At 40.4% G+C, this 21,194-nt stretch overlaps 1 protein-coding gene across 2 annotated transcripts; it reads left to right on the top strand.

Annotated features, from left to right (window-relative positions):
* The first annotated feature begins 175 nt into the window (after window positions 1-175).
* Window positions 176-20,811, top strand: LOC122769549 (protein HIRA). Of its 2 annotated transcripts, none has more exons than XM_044026147.1 (25): window positions 176-457; window positions 1,864-1,926; window positions 2,960-3,070; window positions 3,253-3,343; window positions 3,442-3,536; window positions 4,276-4,371; window positions 4,759-4,919; window positions 5,016-5,183; window positions 5,277-5,390; window positions 5,577-5,647; window positions 5,854-5,959; window positions 8,517-8,738; window positions 9,011-9,096; window positions 9,196-9,378; window positions 9,495-9,638; window positions 9,713-9,929; window positions 10,121-10,228; window positions 14,633-14,781; window positions 14,889-15,050; window positions 15,989-16,047; window positions 16,588-16,693; window positions 16,961-17,083; window positions 17,223-17,386; window positions 17,525-17,613; window positions 18,900-20,811. In XM_044026147.1, exons 1-25 carry the CDS (start codon window positions 421-423, stop codon window positions 19,014-19,016), a joined length of 3,042 nt encoding a protein of 1,013 aa, XP_043882082.1. In that variant the 5' UTR covers window positions 176-420; the 3' UTR covers window positions 19,017-20,811. The 2 variants fall into 2 exon arrangements, with proteins under 2 accessions (XP_043882082.1, XP_043882081.1); XM_044026146.1 differs by having other exon boundaries at window positions 9,710-9,929.
* Window positions 20,812-21,194: the final 383 nt, after the last annotated feature.

Raw genomic sequence — 21,194 nt, 5'->3', positions numbered from 1 at the left:
ATTGTATTAAACAAATTAAAACAACATAAAATCAACTTAAAAGATTGCATGTTATTAATGTCGTACGTTACAAGTGTACAACCTCGGAACTATTGCGACAGTTGCCGGGTACTTGTTTCCGGTCCGCGGTCAAAATAACGGAAACGCTTCCGAAGCCACCCCGGTGTCACATCGCTCATCGTCCGGGGTGTTTCCTCCGCTCTGCCGCTGCCACTGCTCGGTCTCAGACTCGATGATGATGTTGCTGCCGCCGCCACCGCCGTGGAGGTGATGGAGTTGAAGCACCAAAACAGCCAAGTGTGAGACAGAGTTTGAGACAAAAGGAAAGGGGTCGGCGTCCATTCTCCACCCCAGCCCGCCGTTGGACTGAGTTTCGTTGAAAATAATAACTGGAGGGGCTTTAAGAAAGTCAGGTTGAAAATGAAGCTGCTGAAGCCAAGCTGGGTGAGCCACAACGGTAAGCTTGTGCAGGAATCTGTTGGACCAAGTTGGGCTTTTGTTTTCAAGGGGGTGGTGGGGGTCAAGTGATAGTGGTCGACACTTGTTCGAGTTATTTTTCACTAGCAGTTGCCCATAAACAGGATTTAACTCAACAAGTGAATAGTTACACACGCGCACCCCTGGTGTTTTTGTTTTAAACACTCTCCTCCATGTAAGTGTTTGCTAACCGGTGCTAGCTTGTTAGCTAGTTAGCCCCCCCCCCTCCTCCCGGCTAGCTCAGATGCCCTGACATTGGCTAAGTTACCTGCCAAAATGATCCGTGTCGAAGTTTCTGTCTGAAAGTGTCTTAATTTTATATCTTTCTATATAATTTGAGCAAATGTCTCATATAATTGTCAGGAAAGAAGCGTGACACGAGCTTCAATATTACAAGAGCGTAGGTGTGTGAAACTGTCATTTTGGAAAGTTACCCGGCTGAGAAATGGCCTGAGTTCAGATTCAGGGCGCAGCTATCACAGTCACACATGAAAACTATTTATTTTATGATGATGTATTTACTCCATGGAACATCCGTTGACTGCATAAGTGTGGCGAATGACCCTTTAAGATGTAACTTTAGTTAACGTAATGAACTGCGATATGAAATGAGGACAAGCATATCTTCAAATACTAACACGATACTACTGCAACTACTTCTACCACTAATAATAGTGATAAATATGTATTTCATGTGTTACGTGCTTAGGAACTGCACTGACGTGTACTGAGTATACCTGCTGTAAATCCAGCATGTTTACATCTCACATTGCGCTTACTACTGATATTCTGTCCTCCTTCAAATGAACCAACAATATACAATCCTTCTATTGTATTGATTTAAAACCTTTCTATAAATGAAAAGTAAAGCTACAACTTGCCAATGTCTGTTTTTTTGTTGATTACTAAACTAACTTGGCACTGAATGCTCTAAAAGTAAATAAAGACTTTTATCATTTAGTAATCTGTAAATGATTAATCACTTTAATTCACCTCAACATCGGCATCAAACTGATATTAGTATACATAGATACACAGGGTTGTGATTTCACCACTGGACTAAAATGTGGTATCAAGCGATTCCTAATGTTGTATTGTGGATAGTGTGCAAAATACATTTATTTCAGACAAAGAGAAAACATAATATCCATCTGTAAATTAATGAGACATTTAATTTACCATCATCTGACACGAAGACAAGGCTTACAATTTTTTTTTAAATTTTTTTTTTGAGAATAAACAGGAAACCTTTAAATTAGGTGTAAATCCCAACAATGAGTTCCCAGTGATATTCCTGTTATGTGTTTCATTTTATCACTTAATAGTTGTTTTTCCCTTCTTCAAATCAAATGACTGTGCTGACTGTTAATTAATTGTGTTTCACAGGCAAACCCATATTTTCAGTTGACATTCACCCTGATGGGACAAAATTTGCAACTGGAGGACAAGGTAAGACAAGCAGTAAACCTGCTCCACATAGCTGCACAAATATCACACATTAATCCTTTTATGTATGTTTTTTTGAATGAAAACGAGAATATTGATGTAAAAATTACAATTTCCTTTGATATCGCGAATTGTATTACAATCACATTTCCTGTCAAAATAATCGCAATTAGATATTTATTCAAAATCGTTAAGCCCTATTTGGTTGGACTTGAATTATTGTTTTGCTGCTTTGATCTATTTACTCAATTTGGTCTCAATGGCCCCATAAACAAAAAATAATTTGAAACATTTATGATAATTAATTTCACAAAAACAAAACATGAATCAGGGCCACACGGTGGTGTAGTGGTTAGCACTCTCGCCTTGCAGCGAGAAGACCCGGGTTCGAGCCCCGGTTGGAACAAGGGCCTTTCTGCATGGAGTTTGCATGTTCTCCCCGTGTGTGTGTGGGTTCTCTCCGGGTTCTCTGGCTTCCTCCCACAGTCCAAAAACATGCAATGTGGGGATTAGGTAAATTGGACACTCTAAATTGACCATAGGAGTGACTGTGAGTGAATGGTTGTTTGTCTCTAGTTGTGTGTGGCCCTGCGATGGACTGGCGAACTGTCCAGGGTGTACCCCGCCTATCGCCCGATGTAGCTGAGATTGGCACAGCACCCCCCGCGACCCTCTGGTGGAGGATAAAGCGGTTAGATGATGACTAACTGACAAAACATGAATCAAATGCAGCAATTTAGATTTGTATGATTTATTAGTAGAGAACAAACCGTATACATTTTTCTTTGAATTTTGCAATGTGACTCATTCATGCGTATGACCGAGTATTCATGTGTGCACAGGTGTCTCATGCATCTATACACATACTTTTTTTAATGATTTTTATGATATTAAGTGCTTGTATTTTTTTACTCCTCTCTAAAGTTGCTCTCTTGACTTTGGCTTTCTAATCAACCTCCATGTTTGTGTGGTTCAGAGGGTTTAAAAAGTTTGTAGTTTGTGTGTTTTGTTTTTGAAATGTTGGATTTGTTTTCAGGAGAAGATTCTGGAAAGGTGATGATATGGAACATGGCGCCGGTCCTCAGAGAGGAGGATGAGAAGAACGAGAATATTCCCAAAATGCTTTGCCAGATGGACAATCACCTCGGTAACATGCTTCGTCTGTATCAGCTGTCATGTAGAAATATTAAATTTAGTGAAATTTGTTGACTAATACACAATAGGCTTCCAGGGAGCCGAGGATCGTGTTTGTCTGCTTTTTCTGCTCAGAAATGTTGCGCTTGAAACAACACAATAATAATAAAGTTACCTGTGCATGTTTGTCTGCAGCATGTGTGAACTGTGTGCGCTGGTCCAACAATGGGCTTTACCTGGCGTCAGGTGGAGACGACAAGCTAGTCATGGTGTGGAGGAGAGCAGCGTATGTACCCCCCCACATAAAATACAGATTAGGCATTTTATGTGTTGTGTTTTGTTGAGCTGCTGGTTTGTTTTAACCATGGGTCTGTTTGTATCCAGATTTATTGGCCCGAGCACAGTTTTTGGATCGAGCAGTAAACTGGCGAATGTGGAGCAGTGGAGGTGTGTCACGATTCTGAGGAATCACACTGGAGGTAAGACACACATACCAGGGCTGACGCTCTTTAAAAAAAAAACAATGAAAACAATTTAAATGATTCAATTAATTTACATGAATTTGAATAAATTGCTCCTTTCCAGTATTGCTAGTGTTAAAGTTTTCATAACACTTTGTAGAGTAGGATGGACAAGCATTCCCTGAAGGGAAATTACTGACAGGAGGGGGCTCTGACGGCTTTTAACTAAAATGTAATTTAGTATGTAATTTTTTATCATTTTATTTGCATTAACCACAGATGAGATTCAGAGTGCAGAGATACCCCTAGTGCACACAGCCAGCTTAGTGCACTTCATGTCTCTTCACCAAAACATTGGGTGCTATCTGCAGAGAGAGGAGTCTCCCTCATGTAGGCTTGCACCTCTAATGGTGTGTTTCCAGAGACGTCTGACACAGAAATCAAGAAATCAAGAGGCGAGTAGAGCCGGTGGAAAGACACCATAAGGTGCTGTCGCAGTTGGAAACCTTACAAGTGTCCTCTGCTAGAATATAAGGGGTATAACTTCAAATTGTCTATGAGACTGCATTTCAAACAGGTCATTACAACTCAAAAGTGAGGTGCGAAATTCAAAATTATTCAATAATTTTGAATTTCATTTATGCAGCATGTACACACACTACACATGTACTCCTGTACCTGTACTCAACACAGACCCTCTTCAGACATAGTAATGTCTAACATGTGACCTTGACTCAATGTGTCTGTCTGTGTGTAGATGTGATGGATGTGGCTTGGTCTCCTCATGATGTGTGGCTGGCCTCATGCAGCGTTGACAATACTATTGTCATCTGGAATGCTCGTAAATTCCCAGGTAAGAGACTCTGCTCTGTTAAAAACAAAATGGAATTCGGGGATGGATTCGGGGAAATGCAGGTGTGGATCTGCCCAAATTTGAAATGTGTCTTCAGCAGTACAGTTCTACTTGATGATGCATAACTTCTTTTTTAATTATCTGAATTTGCCATTGCATTATCTGATGGGGACAAGGGCCAGTATTTTTGAAGCTTCCTGTTGAGACAATTGATATCCAGCCAAAGACTTCATTTTCAGTTCACAGTTTACTGTTTATTACCCGTTGAGCAAATTTTCAGTGGAGTTGCAATTTTTGTTCTTTATGAAACTTTGGTGGACCACCACAATCTAGGTAAATACTAGAAACTTGTCAACCATGTTGCCTGTCTGTCTTCTGTGTCTTCAGAGATGGTGACTTGCTTGCGAGGACATACTGGGCTGGTTAAAGGCCTAACATGGGACCCAGTGGGGAAATATATTGCCTCCCAGGCTGATGACCACAGTCTCAAAGTGTGGAGGACAGTGGACTGGCAGATGGAGGCAAACATCACCAAACCATTCAGCGAGGTATGAAAACACTGTTGTTGCTGTGTTGGTGTTGAGCCAGGAAAGAACTGATGTTGTCAAGATTACTACTCAGATACCCCTCTCTCTCTGTCTTAGTGTGGTGGGACGACCCATGTCTTGCGTCTGTCCTGGTCTCCAGATGGTCAGTATCTAGTATCGGCCCATGCCATGAACAACTCCGGTCCCACTGCTCAGATTGTGGAGAGAGATGGGTGGAAGACCAATATGGACTTTGTGGGCCACCGTAAAGCAGTCACTGTGGTGGTAAGAACATCTTTGTCTCGTGTTCATTCTTTGGGAATGTTGATTCTCCAAGCTAAAGACTCATCAGCATTATCTGAATTTGTCTCTTTGTAGAAATTTAACCCAAAGATCTTTAAGAAGAAGCAGAAGAATGGCAGCTCTCCAAAGCCCAGTTGTCCATACTGCTGCTGTGCTGTTGGCAGCAAAGACCGATCGCTCTCTGTCTGGGTCAGTTTGTGTTACACTGAATAGAAAATGGTCCAGAAAGTGATCATTTGTGGCTCCTGTGGTGAACTTGGCAGTGTGAAGATTAGAAGTGTTCACTTGTTGCCAGCTTCATCTCACATGCTGCTCATTGCCTCATTCACATTCAGGGATATTGACTGAACTACCTTGCTCTGTCTTTCCTCTCAGCTGACATCACTGAAACGCCCTCTTGTGGTCATTCATGATCTTTTCGATAAATCAATAATGGACATTTCCTGGTGAGTAATAGCAGTAGCTGTGGTCATGAAAGATGTATTTTAATCACCACAAAGAAATAAACCAGTTCTTAAATTTTCACAACTTTAATGCAAAAACAATTTTTTGTTGTTGTTTTAACACACTTGATTTCAGATTCTGCCACTTTGTATGTAACACTACTGGTATAGTAAATGATGTAGTTTTGATGTCGGTCTGTGTGCGTCAGGACTCTGACAGGGCTGGGGATGTTGGTGTGTTCGATGGATGGCACTGTGGCCTACTTAGACTTCTCAATGGATGAATTGGGAGACCCACTGAATGAGGAAGAGAAGGTAAGACCTGGCTTGTACTTGCATGAGGTCACAAGTTATTAATAAAATAAAAATAAATGTAATGGTCCACATGCCAGAGTAGTGGCTAGCACTGTTGCCTCACAGCAATAAGGTTGCCAGTTCACATCCTGGCAGATTTCCTGCGCTCAAGCTTGAGCTGGCCTTCTATTAGTTGACAGCGTTGATGCACAAAAACTCTGAGAGCAGAGCAGAGATCCGCGAGCACAAGAAGAAGAGCTTGAGTGCAGGAAATCTGCGTGAGCATCAATATAACCGAGTGCGAGCACACAATTTGAGCACGAGCAGAGCACATCAATATAATATGCTCTTGAATTAAAATAGGAAATAACTCCCATATGCAGTTTGGTGATTAGGGTAATTGGACACTCTAAATTGATAATAGGTATGAATTTGAGAGTGAATGGTTGTTTGTCTCTGTATACTGGTGTTGTGATGGACTGGCGATTAGTCCAGGGTGTACCCTGCCTTTTGCCCTGTGTTAGGTGGGAATTGCTCCAGTGCCCCCACTATTCCATGTAGCGGATAAAGCAGCAGACATGAATGAGTGAATATAATTGGAACTACGTTGTATTTTGTGAGTAGCAGAACAAATGCTAAACGTGGTGACTTAATGATAAAATGACAAATAAGTGTCTCAAGCATTAACCCAAATGAAGATTGTAAAACGGGACAAAATTGTGCCACAGCTTATGATGTCATCTGAGTCATGAGACTTGTTTACAAGCCTTGGATGTCTTCTAACTGATCGAGGTTACCCAAAAAGAATAAACTGATGTGTCAGATGGTCTATTAAACAGAATCATGAATACATGTTTTACATTAAGTGTCAGTATTGTTGACAAACAGCTGTTGTCACACCCAAGTCGTACAAATACAAGGTTGAAAAAGAACGTGACACAGAAATAATACTGAACACTTTCTGTTGTTGAAACCAAAGGCAATTCAGTGGACATTTTTTTGTCTTAATTGTCCAAGTTATATTCTATATTATATCATATCCCAGCATAGCATTCCAATTTAAATGAGAATTGTTATTGAGAGGATAAAATGTCTGTCCACTAAAACAGTTTTCATGAAAACATAGAAACCCTGATGATTTACTTAATACTCAATGGTGTACTTGCTGCTTGGTCTGTGGCTGTTTTGCGGACAGCAGCCATGTATGCTCGCTCTTCACTCTTGCCGTTTTTTAGAAATTGCGAAATTGAAATTTGATGTAAAATGGCACTCATGATTCTTCCAGTGATGACGCTCTCTGACCAATCATTGGCCAGCAGTCTGTTGACATCACATTTTGGTATTGCTTGAAACCTTGCCAGATGAGGTACCAAAAAAGGTACCAGGCACTATCCCTAATGGAAAAACAAACAAAAAAAAGTCCAGTCGAGCCGAGTAGTGCTTGAACTGTATAAAGGAAAAGACCCATTAGCTGACCACTGCAAATAAATATTGTTTAAAATACCCAAAAATGCACAAATATGCGTTATAAAAACCATATTGGGTAATTGTTCTCCAGACTCCAGACATATGTTATTGAGACACTCTGTGTTTCAAGGTAGGGGTGTGGATATTGATGATAATCAATATCTCGATATTTTTTGAGATTTTGCCGATAACGATAATTGGCGATATTTTTCAATCCTCAAAAATGTGTTTGTAAAAGCATTGAAGGCATATTGTACCAGCTTGCTCTTGTTAATAGCATATTAGATGTTAATGATGATATTGACAAAAACAACTTGTTCAAGAAAAACAGGTCTTATTTATTAACTTAAACTTACTTTATATAATATTACACAACGACCAACAAAAACTATCATGAGAGCATTTTAAACTGACACTTCCCCCTAATGTAAACAATTCTCATCATATTTATATTTGAACTACAAGGCATTAACATGAGAACGTGGATACACATTTAACTGCTGCCAAAGTACTGAGTACGTTTTCTTGTCGGTACCTTTGCTGGCCGGTTGTGGTCGACCATTGACTTTTCATATTCTTCATATTCTGTGCGGTGGTTAATTCACAGATGGTGAAACAAATTCATTGTCGAGCTTTCCAACAGCAACCGCTTTCCAACAGTTTGCAGATGGCTTTCTTTTGAGTGACATCAGTGATTTTGCAGCCAAACCACCTCCATGCGAGTGAGGATGATCAAGGATTTAATACAGCTATTAAATCTAACGACATAGATTCTGAGGCTAGAGTTTGCCGCAGCCTGTCCTACTAGGCTTGATCATGCAGTGAATGTGTGGCCTCTCAAAAAGTTGAAAATGATTTTGACATACTCGATATTGTGATTTTACACATCATTAAAACAACAATTAAGATCGTAGACGATATATATCGCACAGCCCTATTTCAAAGTTGCATTTGTTTTTAGCAGTGTGAGTGCAAATATTTGACTGATATTAAAAGAGGTTTTCTCATTTCTAAAACAGACCCTGGAAGTTCTAGTTTTACTTCTGGTCTCCTTCACTAGTACATATAGAATCCAAATCAAAATACTTTTCTTTGTCCCTCTGTAATACAGAACAGCATCCATCAGAACATTTATGGAAAGAGCCTGGCTATAACCAGCACCGAGGCTCAGCTCTCCACCACCATCATTGAGAACCCAGAGATGCTAAAATACCAGCAGGAGCGGCAGACCTCGGCCCAGGCCAACTCCGGACTGAGTGGCACCAAACCTGAATCCTCTACCCCTAAACTCAACAGTGTGATGAATGGAGAGTCTCTGGAGGATATCCGGAAGGTGGGAAACGTAATGAATCATATTTGAGTTGAAAATAATTTGCCACTCAGTGTGGCAAATTAGTGACCAGCCACTCATATTTATCTGCTGCCAATTTTGTCTATAGTGGAAGATAAAATAGATGACTGAGCATCAGCGACGGCAGGTCAATTCACAGCAAGACAGAATACATTCATACATGCTTAATGTCCTTTGAACTTCTGTATTGGACACATATTTAAGATGTTTGCAAGTGATGAATGTCTTTAATGTGTTACATTGTCCTCACCTAGAACCTTTTGAAGAAACAAGTGGAGACAAGAACAGCGGACGGCAGAAGACGAATCACGCCGCTGTGCATTGCTCAGCTGGACACGGGGTGAGACAACATGAAACAAATGCTGTCTGGGGGTCAGAACAGATTAGTTCCATTTACAACATGGCAGAGTAACAGGTGACTGTCCCACTCTCTTTGCAGGGATTTTTCTCCGGCTCTATTTAACAGCGTTCCCATCCTGCCTTCGGGCTCCTCCATGTCCAATCAGCTCACCCCTCAGCTCAGTTCTGACTCAAGTCCTGGACAGAGGCCTGGTCATGACCCCATGCTCACTTCATCTGCAGCCAACACTACTGCCAAGGGCCTGGAGGACAACAAAGATGGGTACGCAGGGGCCCACCTTCCGTTTTATCTCCTGTTTTTTCTATCCATCTTTAATGGTTTTTGCTTCCTGTATTTTTTCCTTTCTTTAATCTTATTTCTTGGTTTTCCTGTTCCAGTGTGAGACCCAGTCTCTTGCTCACTTCTGCCTCCAAGATTGAGCCAATGAAAGCTTTAGACTCCAGGTTCACAGAGAGGTCAAAGGCCACACCAGGCATGACGACTGCCATCTCCTCCACCACTGGACTTGTGCCTCTCGACAGGTAGTAAAAAAACCTAGACTGTTGTTTAAAAGTTGTTTCCTCATAACAAACAGATGTTTTCGTTTATCCAGCAGGCCCAAAGATGCCATCTCAGTCTTGAAAGATGTAAAATCCAAAGAAGAAACCAGCAGCGACAGCGAGGACAAGATGGCCACCATCAACAAAAACCTGGCATTTGCCAAAAGGAAACCAGAGCTGCTGATGGATGGAGGAGAGGTGGTGGAGAAAAGGAAGAAGGGAAGGCCCAGGAAAGACAAGATGGCTGCACCCATTGCCCAACCCTTCACGCAGGTAAGAGAAATTATACAGTTAGTGCTGTCAGTGGAGTGATCCATTTATTCGTTGGGAAAAGTAAAAAACTAATTTTAATTTAATTGCTTTGATTTAAACTAGGTTTTGTTTAAAAAGTGCAGTAAAAGCGCTGTGAAGTAGATGCATGCAGCTGCAGACAAAGATGACTGAGTGCGTCTTCTTCCTGTCAGATCACTCCTCCAGCAGATCGGGAGCATAGTAGAGCTGCAGCTCCTCCAGCTCCTGTGGCTGTTCTCAGACTTCCAACACCAAGTACACAGAAGGCCTTCAGTCTGCAGGTAACACGCCAACATCCTGTGGTATCTTCAACTCAACATCTGCATCTATTTCTGGCAGATAGACATGTCTCAAATGAGGCCATTTTTCCAGGTCCTTTTGTCGTGGGATGTTGATTCTATTTTTGTTCTTTTGAAATTATTTCTTTCTTTTCTTTATATTACAGTCATATTATCACATGTCACATGGATGTATTATAAGTGTGTGTGTGTGAGAGAGAGAGAGAGAGAGCGCGAGCGCATGCGTTTGTGCTGGTGTATGCAGGGTCCTTGTCTTGATGTGGTCATTAAGTACAGGATACGTATTGTAGATGGTAGAGAAGATTACAAGAGTACATGATAGAACATTTTACTTCCAGGTATTTACATCTGGATCTGATACACAACATAGAAGATTGCACCTTTTGTTTGAACCCACCCATTTTTCATGTGAGCAAAAGTATTGGAACAGATAGTTTAAAAAGGATTAAAGTGAATAAGACTTAATATTTTGTTTCAATAACTGCATTAAGCCTGTGACCCACTGACATGACCAAACTTTTGCATTCTTCTGCTGTGATGCTCTTCCTGGGTTTCACCACAGCCTCTTTCAGTTATTTGTTTTGGGGGTTTAGTCCCTTCAGTCTCCTCTTCAGCAGGTAAAATGCGTGCTCTATAGGGTTTTAGTGTGGAGATTGACTAAAAATGTCCTCTTCTTGCCCCTGATGAACTCCTTTGTGTGTTTGGGGTTGTTAACTTGCTGCATAATGAATGATCTCCCAATCAGTTTGGTTGCATTTTTCTTTAAATTGGCAGAAAAAATGTTTCTGTAGACTTCTGAGTTCATTTTGCTGCTGCCATCATGTGTTACATCATCAATGAAGATTAATGAGCCAATCCCAGAAGAAGCCATGCAAGACCAAGCCACAAGCTTACGAATATGAGCTTGTATGTTTGGGATCATGAGCAGATCATTTCTTTTCTCCAAACTTTAGCCCTTCCATCACTTTGGTAAAAGTCTCTCAGTCCATTAAACTCTGTCCCAACATTTTTGAAGCTTGTCTCCGTACGTTTTGACAAATTCCAGCCTGGCCTTCCCTTTCTTTTAGCTAATGAGTGGTTTACATCTTCTTGCCTCTGTGCGTTTGTTCATGAAGTGTGCTGCGAACAGTAGATTGTGATACCTTCGCTCTTGCTCTGGAGGTTGTTGCTGATGTCACTAGTTGTTTTAGGGTCTTTCTTTACAGCTCTCACAATGTTTCTGTCATCAACTGCTGATGTTTTCCTTGGTCTACCTGTTCGACGTCTGTTGCTTAGTACACCAGTGGTTTCTTTCTTCTTCAGGACATTCCAAATGGTTGTACTGGCTATGGCCAATGTTTGTGCAATGGCTCTAATTGATTTCCCATCTTCTCTCAAATTCACAATTGCTTGTTTTTCACCCATAGACAGCTCTCTGGTTTTCATGTTGGTTCCACTTCTAAATGCAGTCTGCACATGCAAAACCTATCCTACCCAATCTGAAACTGAGCGTAGACATTCAGTGTCCAGATTTTTACTAAACTGATCCTTTCAGCTCAGTAAACCCCTCTGGAAAGGGTTACCAGGACAAGTACGGCGGGAACAACTCGAGTGTCTTTATGAAGTTGTATTTCTCACACTGGGAAGTTAGGCAGTAGTTATGTTTTAAACCGTCAAATTGTACGGGTTCTTATGATGATTAGTTAATTGAAATGGGAGAAAAGTTAAACAAACTTTTATAACGGATTGTGTTATGATGTCATCAAATTCGTGCTTTGATGTCCGGCTAATGACAACTGTAGTTTCCTGGCAGAAAGTTCTACATTCAGTGTTTTTTATTGTTTGAATAAACAATGTAATAGGACACACCTGGGCAACACAACACACCTGTCAGTCACATGTTCCAATACTTTTGCTCACATGAAGAATGGGTGGGTTCAAACAAAAGGTGCTATCGTCTATGTTGTGTATCAGATGCAGATGTAAATACCTGGAAATAATTGAAATGTTCATCTTTTGTCTCATATTCATCTTTTGATGTCAAACCCAAATGTTTTCAGTCCATGGCAAAAATAAAGGAATTGGCCTCACTTTTCCAATACTATAGGAGGGCACTCTATGTTCCAGCTCATCATTTAGGGTAGACTCAACCCGGGATAGCGTAGTCTTCATGTCTTGAGAAGATTCCTTTTTGTCTTGAGAAGATTTTTTTCTTGATTTTTTTTTGCCATGGACATTTCAAATCTTGTTTTAATTAGTTTAATTCGTTTGACTCCAAGTATTATTTTGGTTAGTTTATCAGGGTTCCCTCCTCGGAGTAGAAAAGTTAATCGACCGCCATGATGTCACTGAAAGATGTTGCTTCTAATGACTGGCATTTTCTCTTATGTGAAAATCTTTGGCATTTCACAGAATGTGTCACTGTCCAATCCAGCCACTTCTAATTCAGATGCAATGCAACTGTGAACAACTTTCTCTTGGCCCATGGTGCACAATATAATCTTAGTTTTTCTCCCAGAAAGATCCAGGTTCTCCATCAAAGCTACTGTGCAGAATGAGGCCAGACTCCCTGGGTCTAGAAAGGCATACGTTTCCACAATTGTTTGGCTTTGACTTGACTTTGACTGGCACGATGGCAAACTTGCAGTCCTGGTCGCTGGCCCTAGTGAGACCACCGTTGTTGACTTTAACCAGAGCACCATCTGGTTCTCTTTTGGCTTTTCTCTGCTTAATTTTTCTTCTGATGAATGTACAACATGCTGGGGCGTCGTGCGTCACATACTTGCATCAGAGACGTTTCCCTCTTTTTTTACTGAACAGCCAAAGCAAATTCCATTACTTTTGAAGAATTCCATCTTCTCACTTTGAACCTTTTCCTTGAATGGTGTGCTACTCCCTTTAGCTTTTAAGCGTTGCAAAGGTTTGGCTTTGGCATTGTCCTTTGCCATCAGTTATGTGTTTACAGCTTCTGACTAGCTATTGTGTCTGCCCCCTAGTATTGCTCCAATTAATGCAGACAGTCCACATTGTTAGTTGCCTCTGTGGCATGTTCAAATGTCTGCTTAAAGGCATGGTACTGCAGAAGATGTATCCTGGTGATCAATTTGAAGATGTGCGGTTTTATTCTGGTCATTAATTTGATGATTTTCCAGTGGATGAGTTATTTACTACTGAAGGTAAATTTGAGGATTTATATTTTGGTGAAATTGATGCCATTTTCCACCTTCTATTTCCTCCATTTCATTTTCCTAAGGCCTCCGTCTGTCCTCCTCCTGATGGGGTCTCTTCTAACTGGAGCTTTCCAGTGATTTCAGTCTCTGACAGCTTTGCTTATGCATTTGCTGATCACTTTAAACCAGGCTTCCATATCAACTTTCCTTTTGCGCTCCTGTTGTATTGACTCGATTTTATTTATTACAGCCTTCTCAGTGAGGATTGATTTTCTTTACTCCTCTTTGCTATCAGTTAAACCAGTCTCCTGCGTCCCACTCATTTTGAATGCAGAACCCGATCATGAAGAAAACCCAATACAGAGCCAGCAATATCAAGTCACCGCCTTCTTACAGCCTACGTTATATCGGCAGTCCAGACACTGCACAAACACATGCAACAGCAACAACCAACACATGGCATTTACAACGCTAGTTCCAAAAACAGCAGTGCAGTAACGCTAATAGTTTGCAGTAAAGTTTGATTTAGATCGGACCGGGATTCGCAAAGTTCAACTGTTTGTTTTTTGTCTGGAAAATTTGACAAAATCCGATTGCACCATTGCCATGGCTACACCCTTTAACAATAGGTTGTGATATTCAGCAGATGTAATCTACCATGTGTTTTGAGTGTTTTCTCTAATTTTGAGTTTGAAAAAAAAATTTCTGTCACCACCAGGCTGCAATGTTTTCAAGCTTGACAGTTTTTGCATAGTCAAATCAGAATTTTTTCCAACTTTGGCACCCCCTATCTCGTACGCCAAACTTTCAATAACTGAAACTCGTCAACTTGTCCACAGTGACCTCACCAAGTACGAAGATGATCGCATGAAAACTCTAGGACAGTTTGTTCAAATACCATTGCTGCAAAATGGCCAAAATTGCCCAAAAACTGGCTGTTTACTCCAAGTTGGCGGCCTTCATGTTGGGTCATTGACTTTTTGGACCATCCTGACATTAAATGTGTACCAACTTTTGTTTATTTACGTGAAACACAACAAAAAGTCACCTAATGAAAGCTGATTTTCATTTTTGTAAGCCCCTCCCATAAGAATAATAATAGTAACTCCTTCAGTTTCAATAGGGTTCTATGCACCTTGTGTTCTGTTCGAACCCTAATAAACAATACAAATGCAAAATCTGGCACCTGCAAAATGTGTTAAAGTTCCTACAGAAATATAAAAATGTGTGTATGCAGGTCAGCATGGAGCCATCCGTCTTTGTGGAGGTGGAGAACGATGTGTCGGTTGTGGCAGGTTCAAGACTCAGCCAGCTGCGATGCTCCAGAGACGGACGAGACTGGAACACACTGTTACCCAGCTCAGTGGTCACTGCTGCGGGGAGCAGGTGGGGGTGCTGTCTTTGGTCCTGGCACCGATGTTTTGTTTTTGCACGACATTTCACTGTCACTGAACAAACTTAAAGAATTTTTTTCTGCTCCTCTTCTGGCTCAGTGACATCCTTGCCGTTGCCTGTGAGGACAGGATGTTGTCGGTGTTTTCCTCATTCGGGCGGAGGCTGCTTCCTGCTATCCAGCTCGGCACACCTGTGTCGGCTCTGCACTGTGCGGCCCACTTCGTCATGGTTCTGACCGCTGGAGCAACGCTCTCCATCTGGTCAGTCCAAATAAGAAACATCACAATGATTCCGTCTGTGATGAGTATTTATTAGTGCTGATAGAGCTGAACAATTAATCTTTTTAAAATCTAAATTGCAGTTTAATACATTGCAATTAGCATATTGCAAATACAAATTGTAATACATGCATGTTGTAAACAATTCAAAACTTCAACCTTGCATTGTAATTTTGAGTAGTTCAAGGTGTAGAATTTAGGGAAGATAGATTAACAGCAATTAAATACAATATTTAGAATCTTATTTTCATCACCTGAAAATTAGGAACAGTCCTGTTTTTAATACTTACCTTCAGCCATGGAGTGTGACATGCAACTTCACCTCTACATGTCACTGATTGTGATGCAATTTTTTTTTGTTAATTTTTATAGTTGTGATGATGGTGTGGTTCCATCAGTTTTATATTACAATATTGAACTGAAATTTATACACTTATACACTACCAGTCGAAAGTTTGGACACACCTTCTCATTTAGTGTTTTTTCTTTATTTTCATATCTATTTACATTGTAGATTCTCACTGAAGGCATCAAAACTATGAATGAACACATGGAATTATGTATTAAACAAAACAAACTAGTAAACAAACTAGGATTTGATTTGGTACATGTGTGTTTATATATATATATGATTGGTACATATATATATATGTATACATATGTATGTATGTGTATATATACATATATATGAATATATATATGTGTATATATATACATATATGTATATATATGCATGTATATGTATGTATATATGTATATATGTATATATGTGTGTATATATATACATATATACATATATATATATATATATATATATATATATATATATATATATATATATATATATATATATAGCAAATCAAAACTTTGCCGTTATGTTTTATGATAACACTGTGTGAATGCTCTGTGTGTCTGTGCAGGGACGTTCAGAAGCAGAAGGTTCTCGTCAAGAATGAGTCCCTGACTACTATTTTATCCGGTGAGAACTGCATCACGTGATAAACCAGGATGTGTTTGTACTTCACTCACACGGTGTCTGTCTGTCTGTGTTTGTTTCTGCACTTGCTAATATGACCAACAGAGGCCGACAGACGCTTGAATGGGTGAAGTCTGCCATCTCGGATTGCCTTGTTTACTTTGTCCTTGACATTTTGGAATCTGGGGATCAGATCAGACTTGTAAATGTTGTTTGAAATTGTGTAAAGTGATGAATCCTTAGGCTGGTTCCAGTCTGGACAGACCAACTGTGATATGAGTTGTTGACTGTTTATGACTCATCATAATGTAAATCATGTGATTTAAGAGAGAACTAGATTTCTGCATGTCCTCCACAATGTGTTTCCAGTCTTGGGTGAACCTGGCCCATCATGGGAGACTTTGCCCAATCACTTGTAGTTTGAGAGGTTGTTCTGCTTAGCAGCTGCATATAGACCTCCTTAAAAATCACCTGAATCATTATCAGTGTTGATGATTTAGTCGTGATTTAGATCTTTAAAAAACCTTTTGTTTGTGACCTCAGGTGTGGACACCACCGTGTCCCAGTCTTTACTGACTCAGCAGGGAGTTCCTGTCATCAGACTGTCCAATGGAAAGTCGTACTGCTTCAGCTCATCACTGGAGACATGGTGAGACGCTGTAGTGTTTAACATCTCTGAGTTAAACAGTTACAGTTGGATTTCTCTGTCTGTATTGTGCGAATGTACCAGTGTAATTATTCCTCTGCCAGAAATGACAGGAAACATGTATGCAGTTTTAAGATGCATTTTTCATCACAAAAAGAAAATCAAAAAATGTTGACTCACTCAAACTTACTTAGAATGTTCTGTTTCATAGTTTATTATAACTTCAGTAGTTTCGTTTATAAATCTAACTTTTATTTCTATGCCTCTCAGGACTCTAATTGCAGATAAAGGAGATTCTTTGGTGCAGTGTGCCGACTTTAGGAGCTGCTTGCCTACCCATGATGCACCTGTGTCCTCTGGGCCACTGGCTGTCATGCAAGGACGCAACCTCAAGTATGACAGTGTTTCATTTCCTACTCTTACACTGCTCCTCCTCCTGGTTAGATGTAATGACAGTGAGTGTTCTCGCTCAGTGCCGTCACAAACTGATGAAAGTTGACTGATGAAAACTGTTCCCGTGTTCCTGTTCCAGTGCTGGTCGATTGGCGTCACGTCTTTCCTCCACCCCTCACCATCTTCAGCAAAGCATGACGCTCGCCTTCCTGGAGAATCAGCTGGCGTCCGCTCTGACTCTGCAGTCAGCACAGGAGTACCGCTACTGGCTGCTCATCTACGCTCGCTTCCTGGTCAATGAAGGTGCTGTACTGTCATGGCTTCTGTGTTTATACACACAAGTCACAGTGCTCGCAAAACACAGTGTAAATACAAAAAAAATACTTGTTTAAATGTTTAATTCTATCTATAATTGTTTGTTCCGCTCCTCCTTCCCTCCAGGTTCAGAGTATCGTCTCAGAGAGTTCTGTAGAGAGCTGCTGGGTCCTGTCCACAAATCTGCAACCTCAGCCTGGGAGCCCACCACTCTGGTACAGCAACAGTCTACTTTTGTTGTTTGAATTAGCTTTTATCTACACTTCACTTTTTTAAAAGATCTTAGAATTTACGCCCCTCGTGCGGATTGTGTGGGTTGGTGTGAATGCAGTCTAAGACCATACCTTATACTGGAAGTGAAGCATTTATAGCTTAGAGCACAGATGTCCTCATCTACATCACCCAGGTAAGAGATGGGAGAAGCAGAAGAAGAGCAGCTAATTGATGGAAATGACAGTGTTGTGCATCATCCTCCTGGTTGCACAGAGTCTGCTTGCTCCTGATTTTTGGCTACAGACAGGATGGCAGACGGCCCGGGAGGTTAGGGCAACACCGTCCTGCCCTCAGCTCAGAAACGGCATATTTTCCACACTCAAGGATGACGCTGCTAAGAAAGACCTGGAGGATGGACACCGTTTAATATCCTCTTCCAAGTCTAAGTGTTTCTCCTGGTTCTCCCAGCTGCTCACTGTAGAACTGGGGTGCAATGTATACAATACCATCAGGGAGGCATCTGATTGGCCCCAAGTTTACTCTGCAACAAGACATTGACCCCAAACATAGTCCTGGAAGTGATGATATGGCCCACGCAGAGCCCTAAACTCAACACCATTGAGTTTGTCTGGGATTATATAAAGAGACAGAAGGATTTAAGTCAGCCTACATCCATAGATCTGTGGATGTAGGCTGTTAAGTTTGTTCAATATCTGTGTGCAAGTGTAACTCAAATAACTGATGCTGGTTTTGAAGGCAAAGGGTGGTCACACCAAATATTGGATTGCTAGTAGAATAGAGAGTTTCTTCTGGCCTTTTGGTACATTTTCTTTCTGTGAGTCATATTTGAAAGTGGAAGTGCAACACAAAAAGAAGAAAGCACCACAAAGACCAGTAAAAATGTCAAGTTACAATTACAACTACAGTTATAATTTTATATCTTTCTCTTAGGGTTCAGGTCAGTCTGATTTTTTTTAAACTTAGCAGCAGCTGAATGATTTCAGAACACTGCTTGAATGACGTCATGTCATTAATGCTGGAAAAGGTGCAGACTCCATGGCTAGACTTTCAAAATAAAGTAGAAGATGGCAAGCTGATAACTTTGACCTGCGTGTCAAGTTTCCATTACTGCCAACTATAGCAGTTAAAATGTGTCACAGAGTCATTTGACCTGGGAGTGAATATTGCATCCATTTCCATTCCCGACAAAAGCAAGATGGACAGTATGATGATGAGTTTAACTCGAGAAGACATTCAAACATTAACCTCTCGTTTGTTTACATTTCAGGGTCTACGAAAACGGGAGCTGCTGCAGGAGGTTTTACCCGTCATAGGTGAAAACCTGCGATTCCAGAGACTGTTTACAGAGTACCAGGACCAGCTGGAGCTGCTGCGAAACAAATAACACACAATGACTTAAACACTTTGTCATAACAACACTTGTTTGTCCTGGCTTGTCTTGGGTAAACTCTGACTGTTTCATCAGCGAGGGAAGCTGTAAATCTCCTGGAGCGCAGCTTTTAAGGCACCGGGACGTTTCAAGTGCTGATGCTTACAGGGGACAAATGGGTGCTTCTTTATTTTTTCATTTCTCTGTTTCACTTTTAGTTGCATCTTTTGTTTGATGCACATCTCTCTCTCCCGCTCTGCCAATCATGAACCTATGAACCATGAAGGTAAACTCTGAGAGACAATGACAGAAAAGTTCCTGTCAACTGAGCAAACCATAAATCAGAATGGAGGTAAGGTGCAATGCATTTGTACTGAGGATGCCTCGAGGGGTTGAAAGTACATGGACAGAGAAAATTAAATTAAGTGTAAGGTTCAGCTGGAATATTTAGGCTTTAAGACTGGTTTCTGAATCAGCCAATAGGTAACTTGGCCATGAAAAGGTCAGTTAATCTAAATTTCCTCTGAAAATGAAAGTTCTGTTCTGAAATCCAGGATTGAACTCTGGGAAATGGAGTGAGAAAGGGATGTTGGGTAAAAATAAAATTGTCATTTTGACATCACAGAAATTCTTAAGATCTGTTAAGAAATTAATTTATTCACAACAGCTGAATTCTCTTTGAATTTTCATCTGATCAGGCTCAATCCACAATGAAAGGCTTTAGTTTTAAAATGAAGTTCTGTTGCTATGGTTACAATTATACAAAATTGGAAACTTGAAATGCTGCTGGTCTCTTGTAATGGTAAATGCTCCGGAGGTGTTTGTGTGGAAGAAAAGAAATGAAGGAACAGATTCTTTTCAGTCACAATTTCACTACAGGTTGTGAATGGAAGCATAACTAACACTTCTGTCATTCACAGCCACTAAAGTCGCTCCACTAAAACAGATACCTGTTCTTCACCATTACTCCCAGGAAGAGAGACAGTGGACATTTCGGATGAAAATACACACACGCACACACTGATGCAACTTCCTCACATCACCTCAGGACCCCCCATTTTCTGTTACTGAGGGACTAACTGCTCCCTGTTTTCGCCATAATGGTCCCATAATATACAGTGTGTTTTCTCATATCTTTGGGAAAATGCAGATTTACCTTATTGTGGTGCATTCACACAAATTGCATTATACATTAACACTTTGTTAATTGTGCAAATTTTACCAAAATGACCACATTTTACCAGCATCATCCAGTGCACGTGTTGTTGAGCATTTTTCAGGTTGAATAACTGAATTATTGTCTTCATGAACATGAACATTGCAGTACAGTTAATCTTATTTTGTAACCACTAACATCCAGACTGAGTAATAACCATCAGCTCTGCTGTCTCATGCATCTCAGTTCTCATCAGGAATTATTGAAGAGTAACAACTATTTGGCCTGGTTAAGTTTGACTGCAACCATAATCTCTGCTCACTCATTTGAAATCTGACATCTAGACCTCTGAGATTGTAGCACTGACTTATTCCTGAAATCATGTGGACATGTGATTGATGACAGTCATGACAGACCCAGCAGAGAAAAACGATCAGCTATTTTGTATAGCCTCTGTAAATAAGCTGAAGTCAAGACAGAAACATGGCTATTTTTTGCGTTAAAAAAGAAATGTAATGAAAAATCTGTTGGGTTTGTTGTGTGACTAAAGTGGAAACTTGGACTTACATTCATGAACTTGACATTTTAAGGGTTTCAAAGGTCATGAATCTATCAGTGGACTTGAAGAATTAAAGTCCTTGTTTGTGTACGGCAGGTGTGTGTGTGTCTGTCTGTCTTTGTAAGCATCAAGAAAACTTAAAAACATAGCGAGTGAGGATATTTTGGGAAAAGTAGGACATTTTTGTCTGGTCCTCACAACTTTAGAGGGCGTTTTGAAGACCTGGTTTATTATGATTTCTTTGAGTGTTAGTAAGAATGCTGTGTGTGTGTGTGTGTGTGTGTAAGTGTGTTTGCTGCTGGGTTTCAGTTGAGTCCAGAAAAAGAATGAATCTCCTTTCTTTGCTAATCTGTACAGCGTTTTTCTTTGTTTTTTGTTTGTCAATTTTAGATGTTTATTAAAAGTAAAAGCATTGTTTCAGTTTTCTACAAACAAAATAGAAGTTTTTTTTCCTTTTGATGAAACTGTCAGAATTAAA

Source organism: Solea senegalensis, linkage group LG5 (genome assembly GCF_019176455.1).
Source record: "Solea senegalensis isolate Sse05_10M linkage group LG5, IFAPA_SoseM_1, whole genome shotgun sequence".
NCBI classification, from domain to species: domain Eukaryota; kingdom Metazoa; phylum Chordata; class Actinopteri; order Pleuronectiformes; family Soleidae; genus Solea; species Solea senegalensis.
This window is presented reverse-complemented; position numbering and strand designations above follow the sequence as displayed.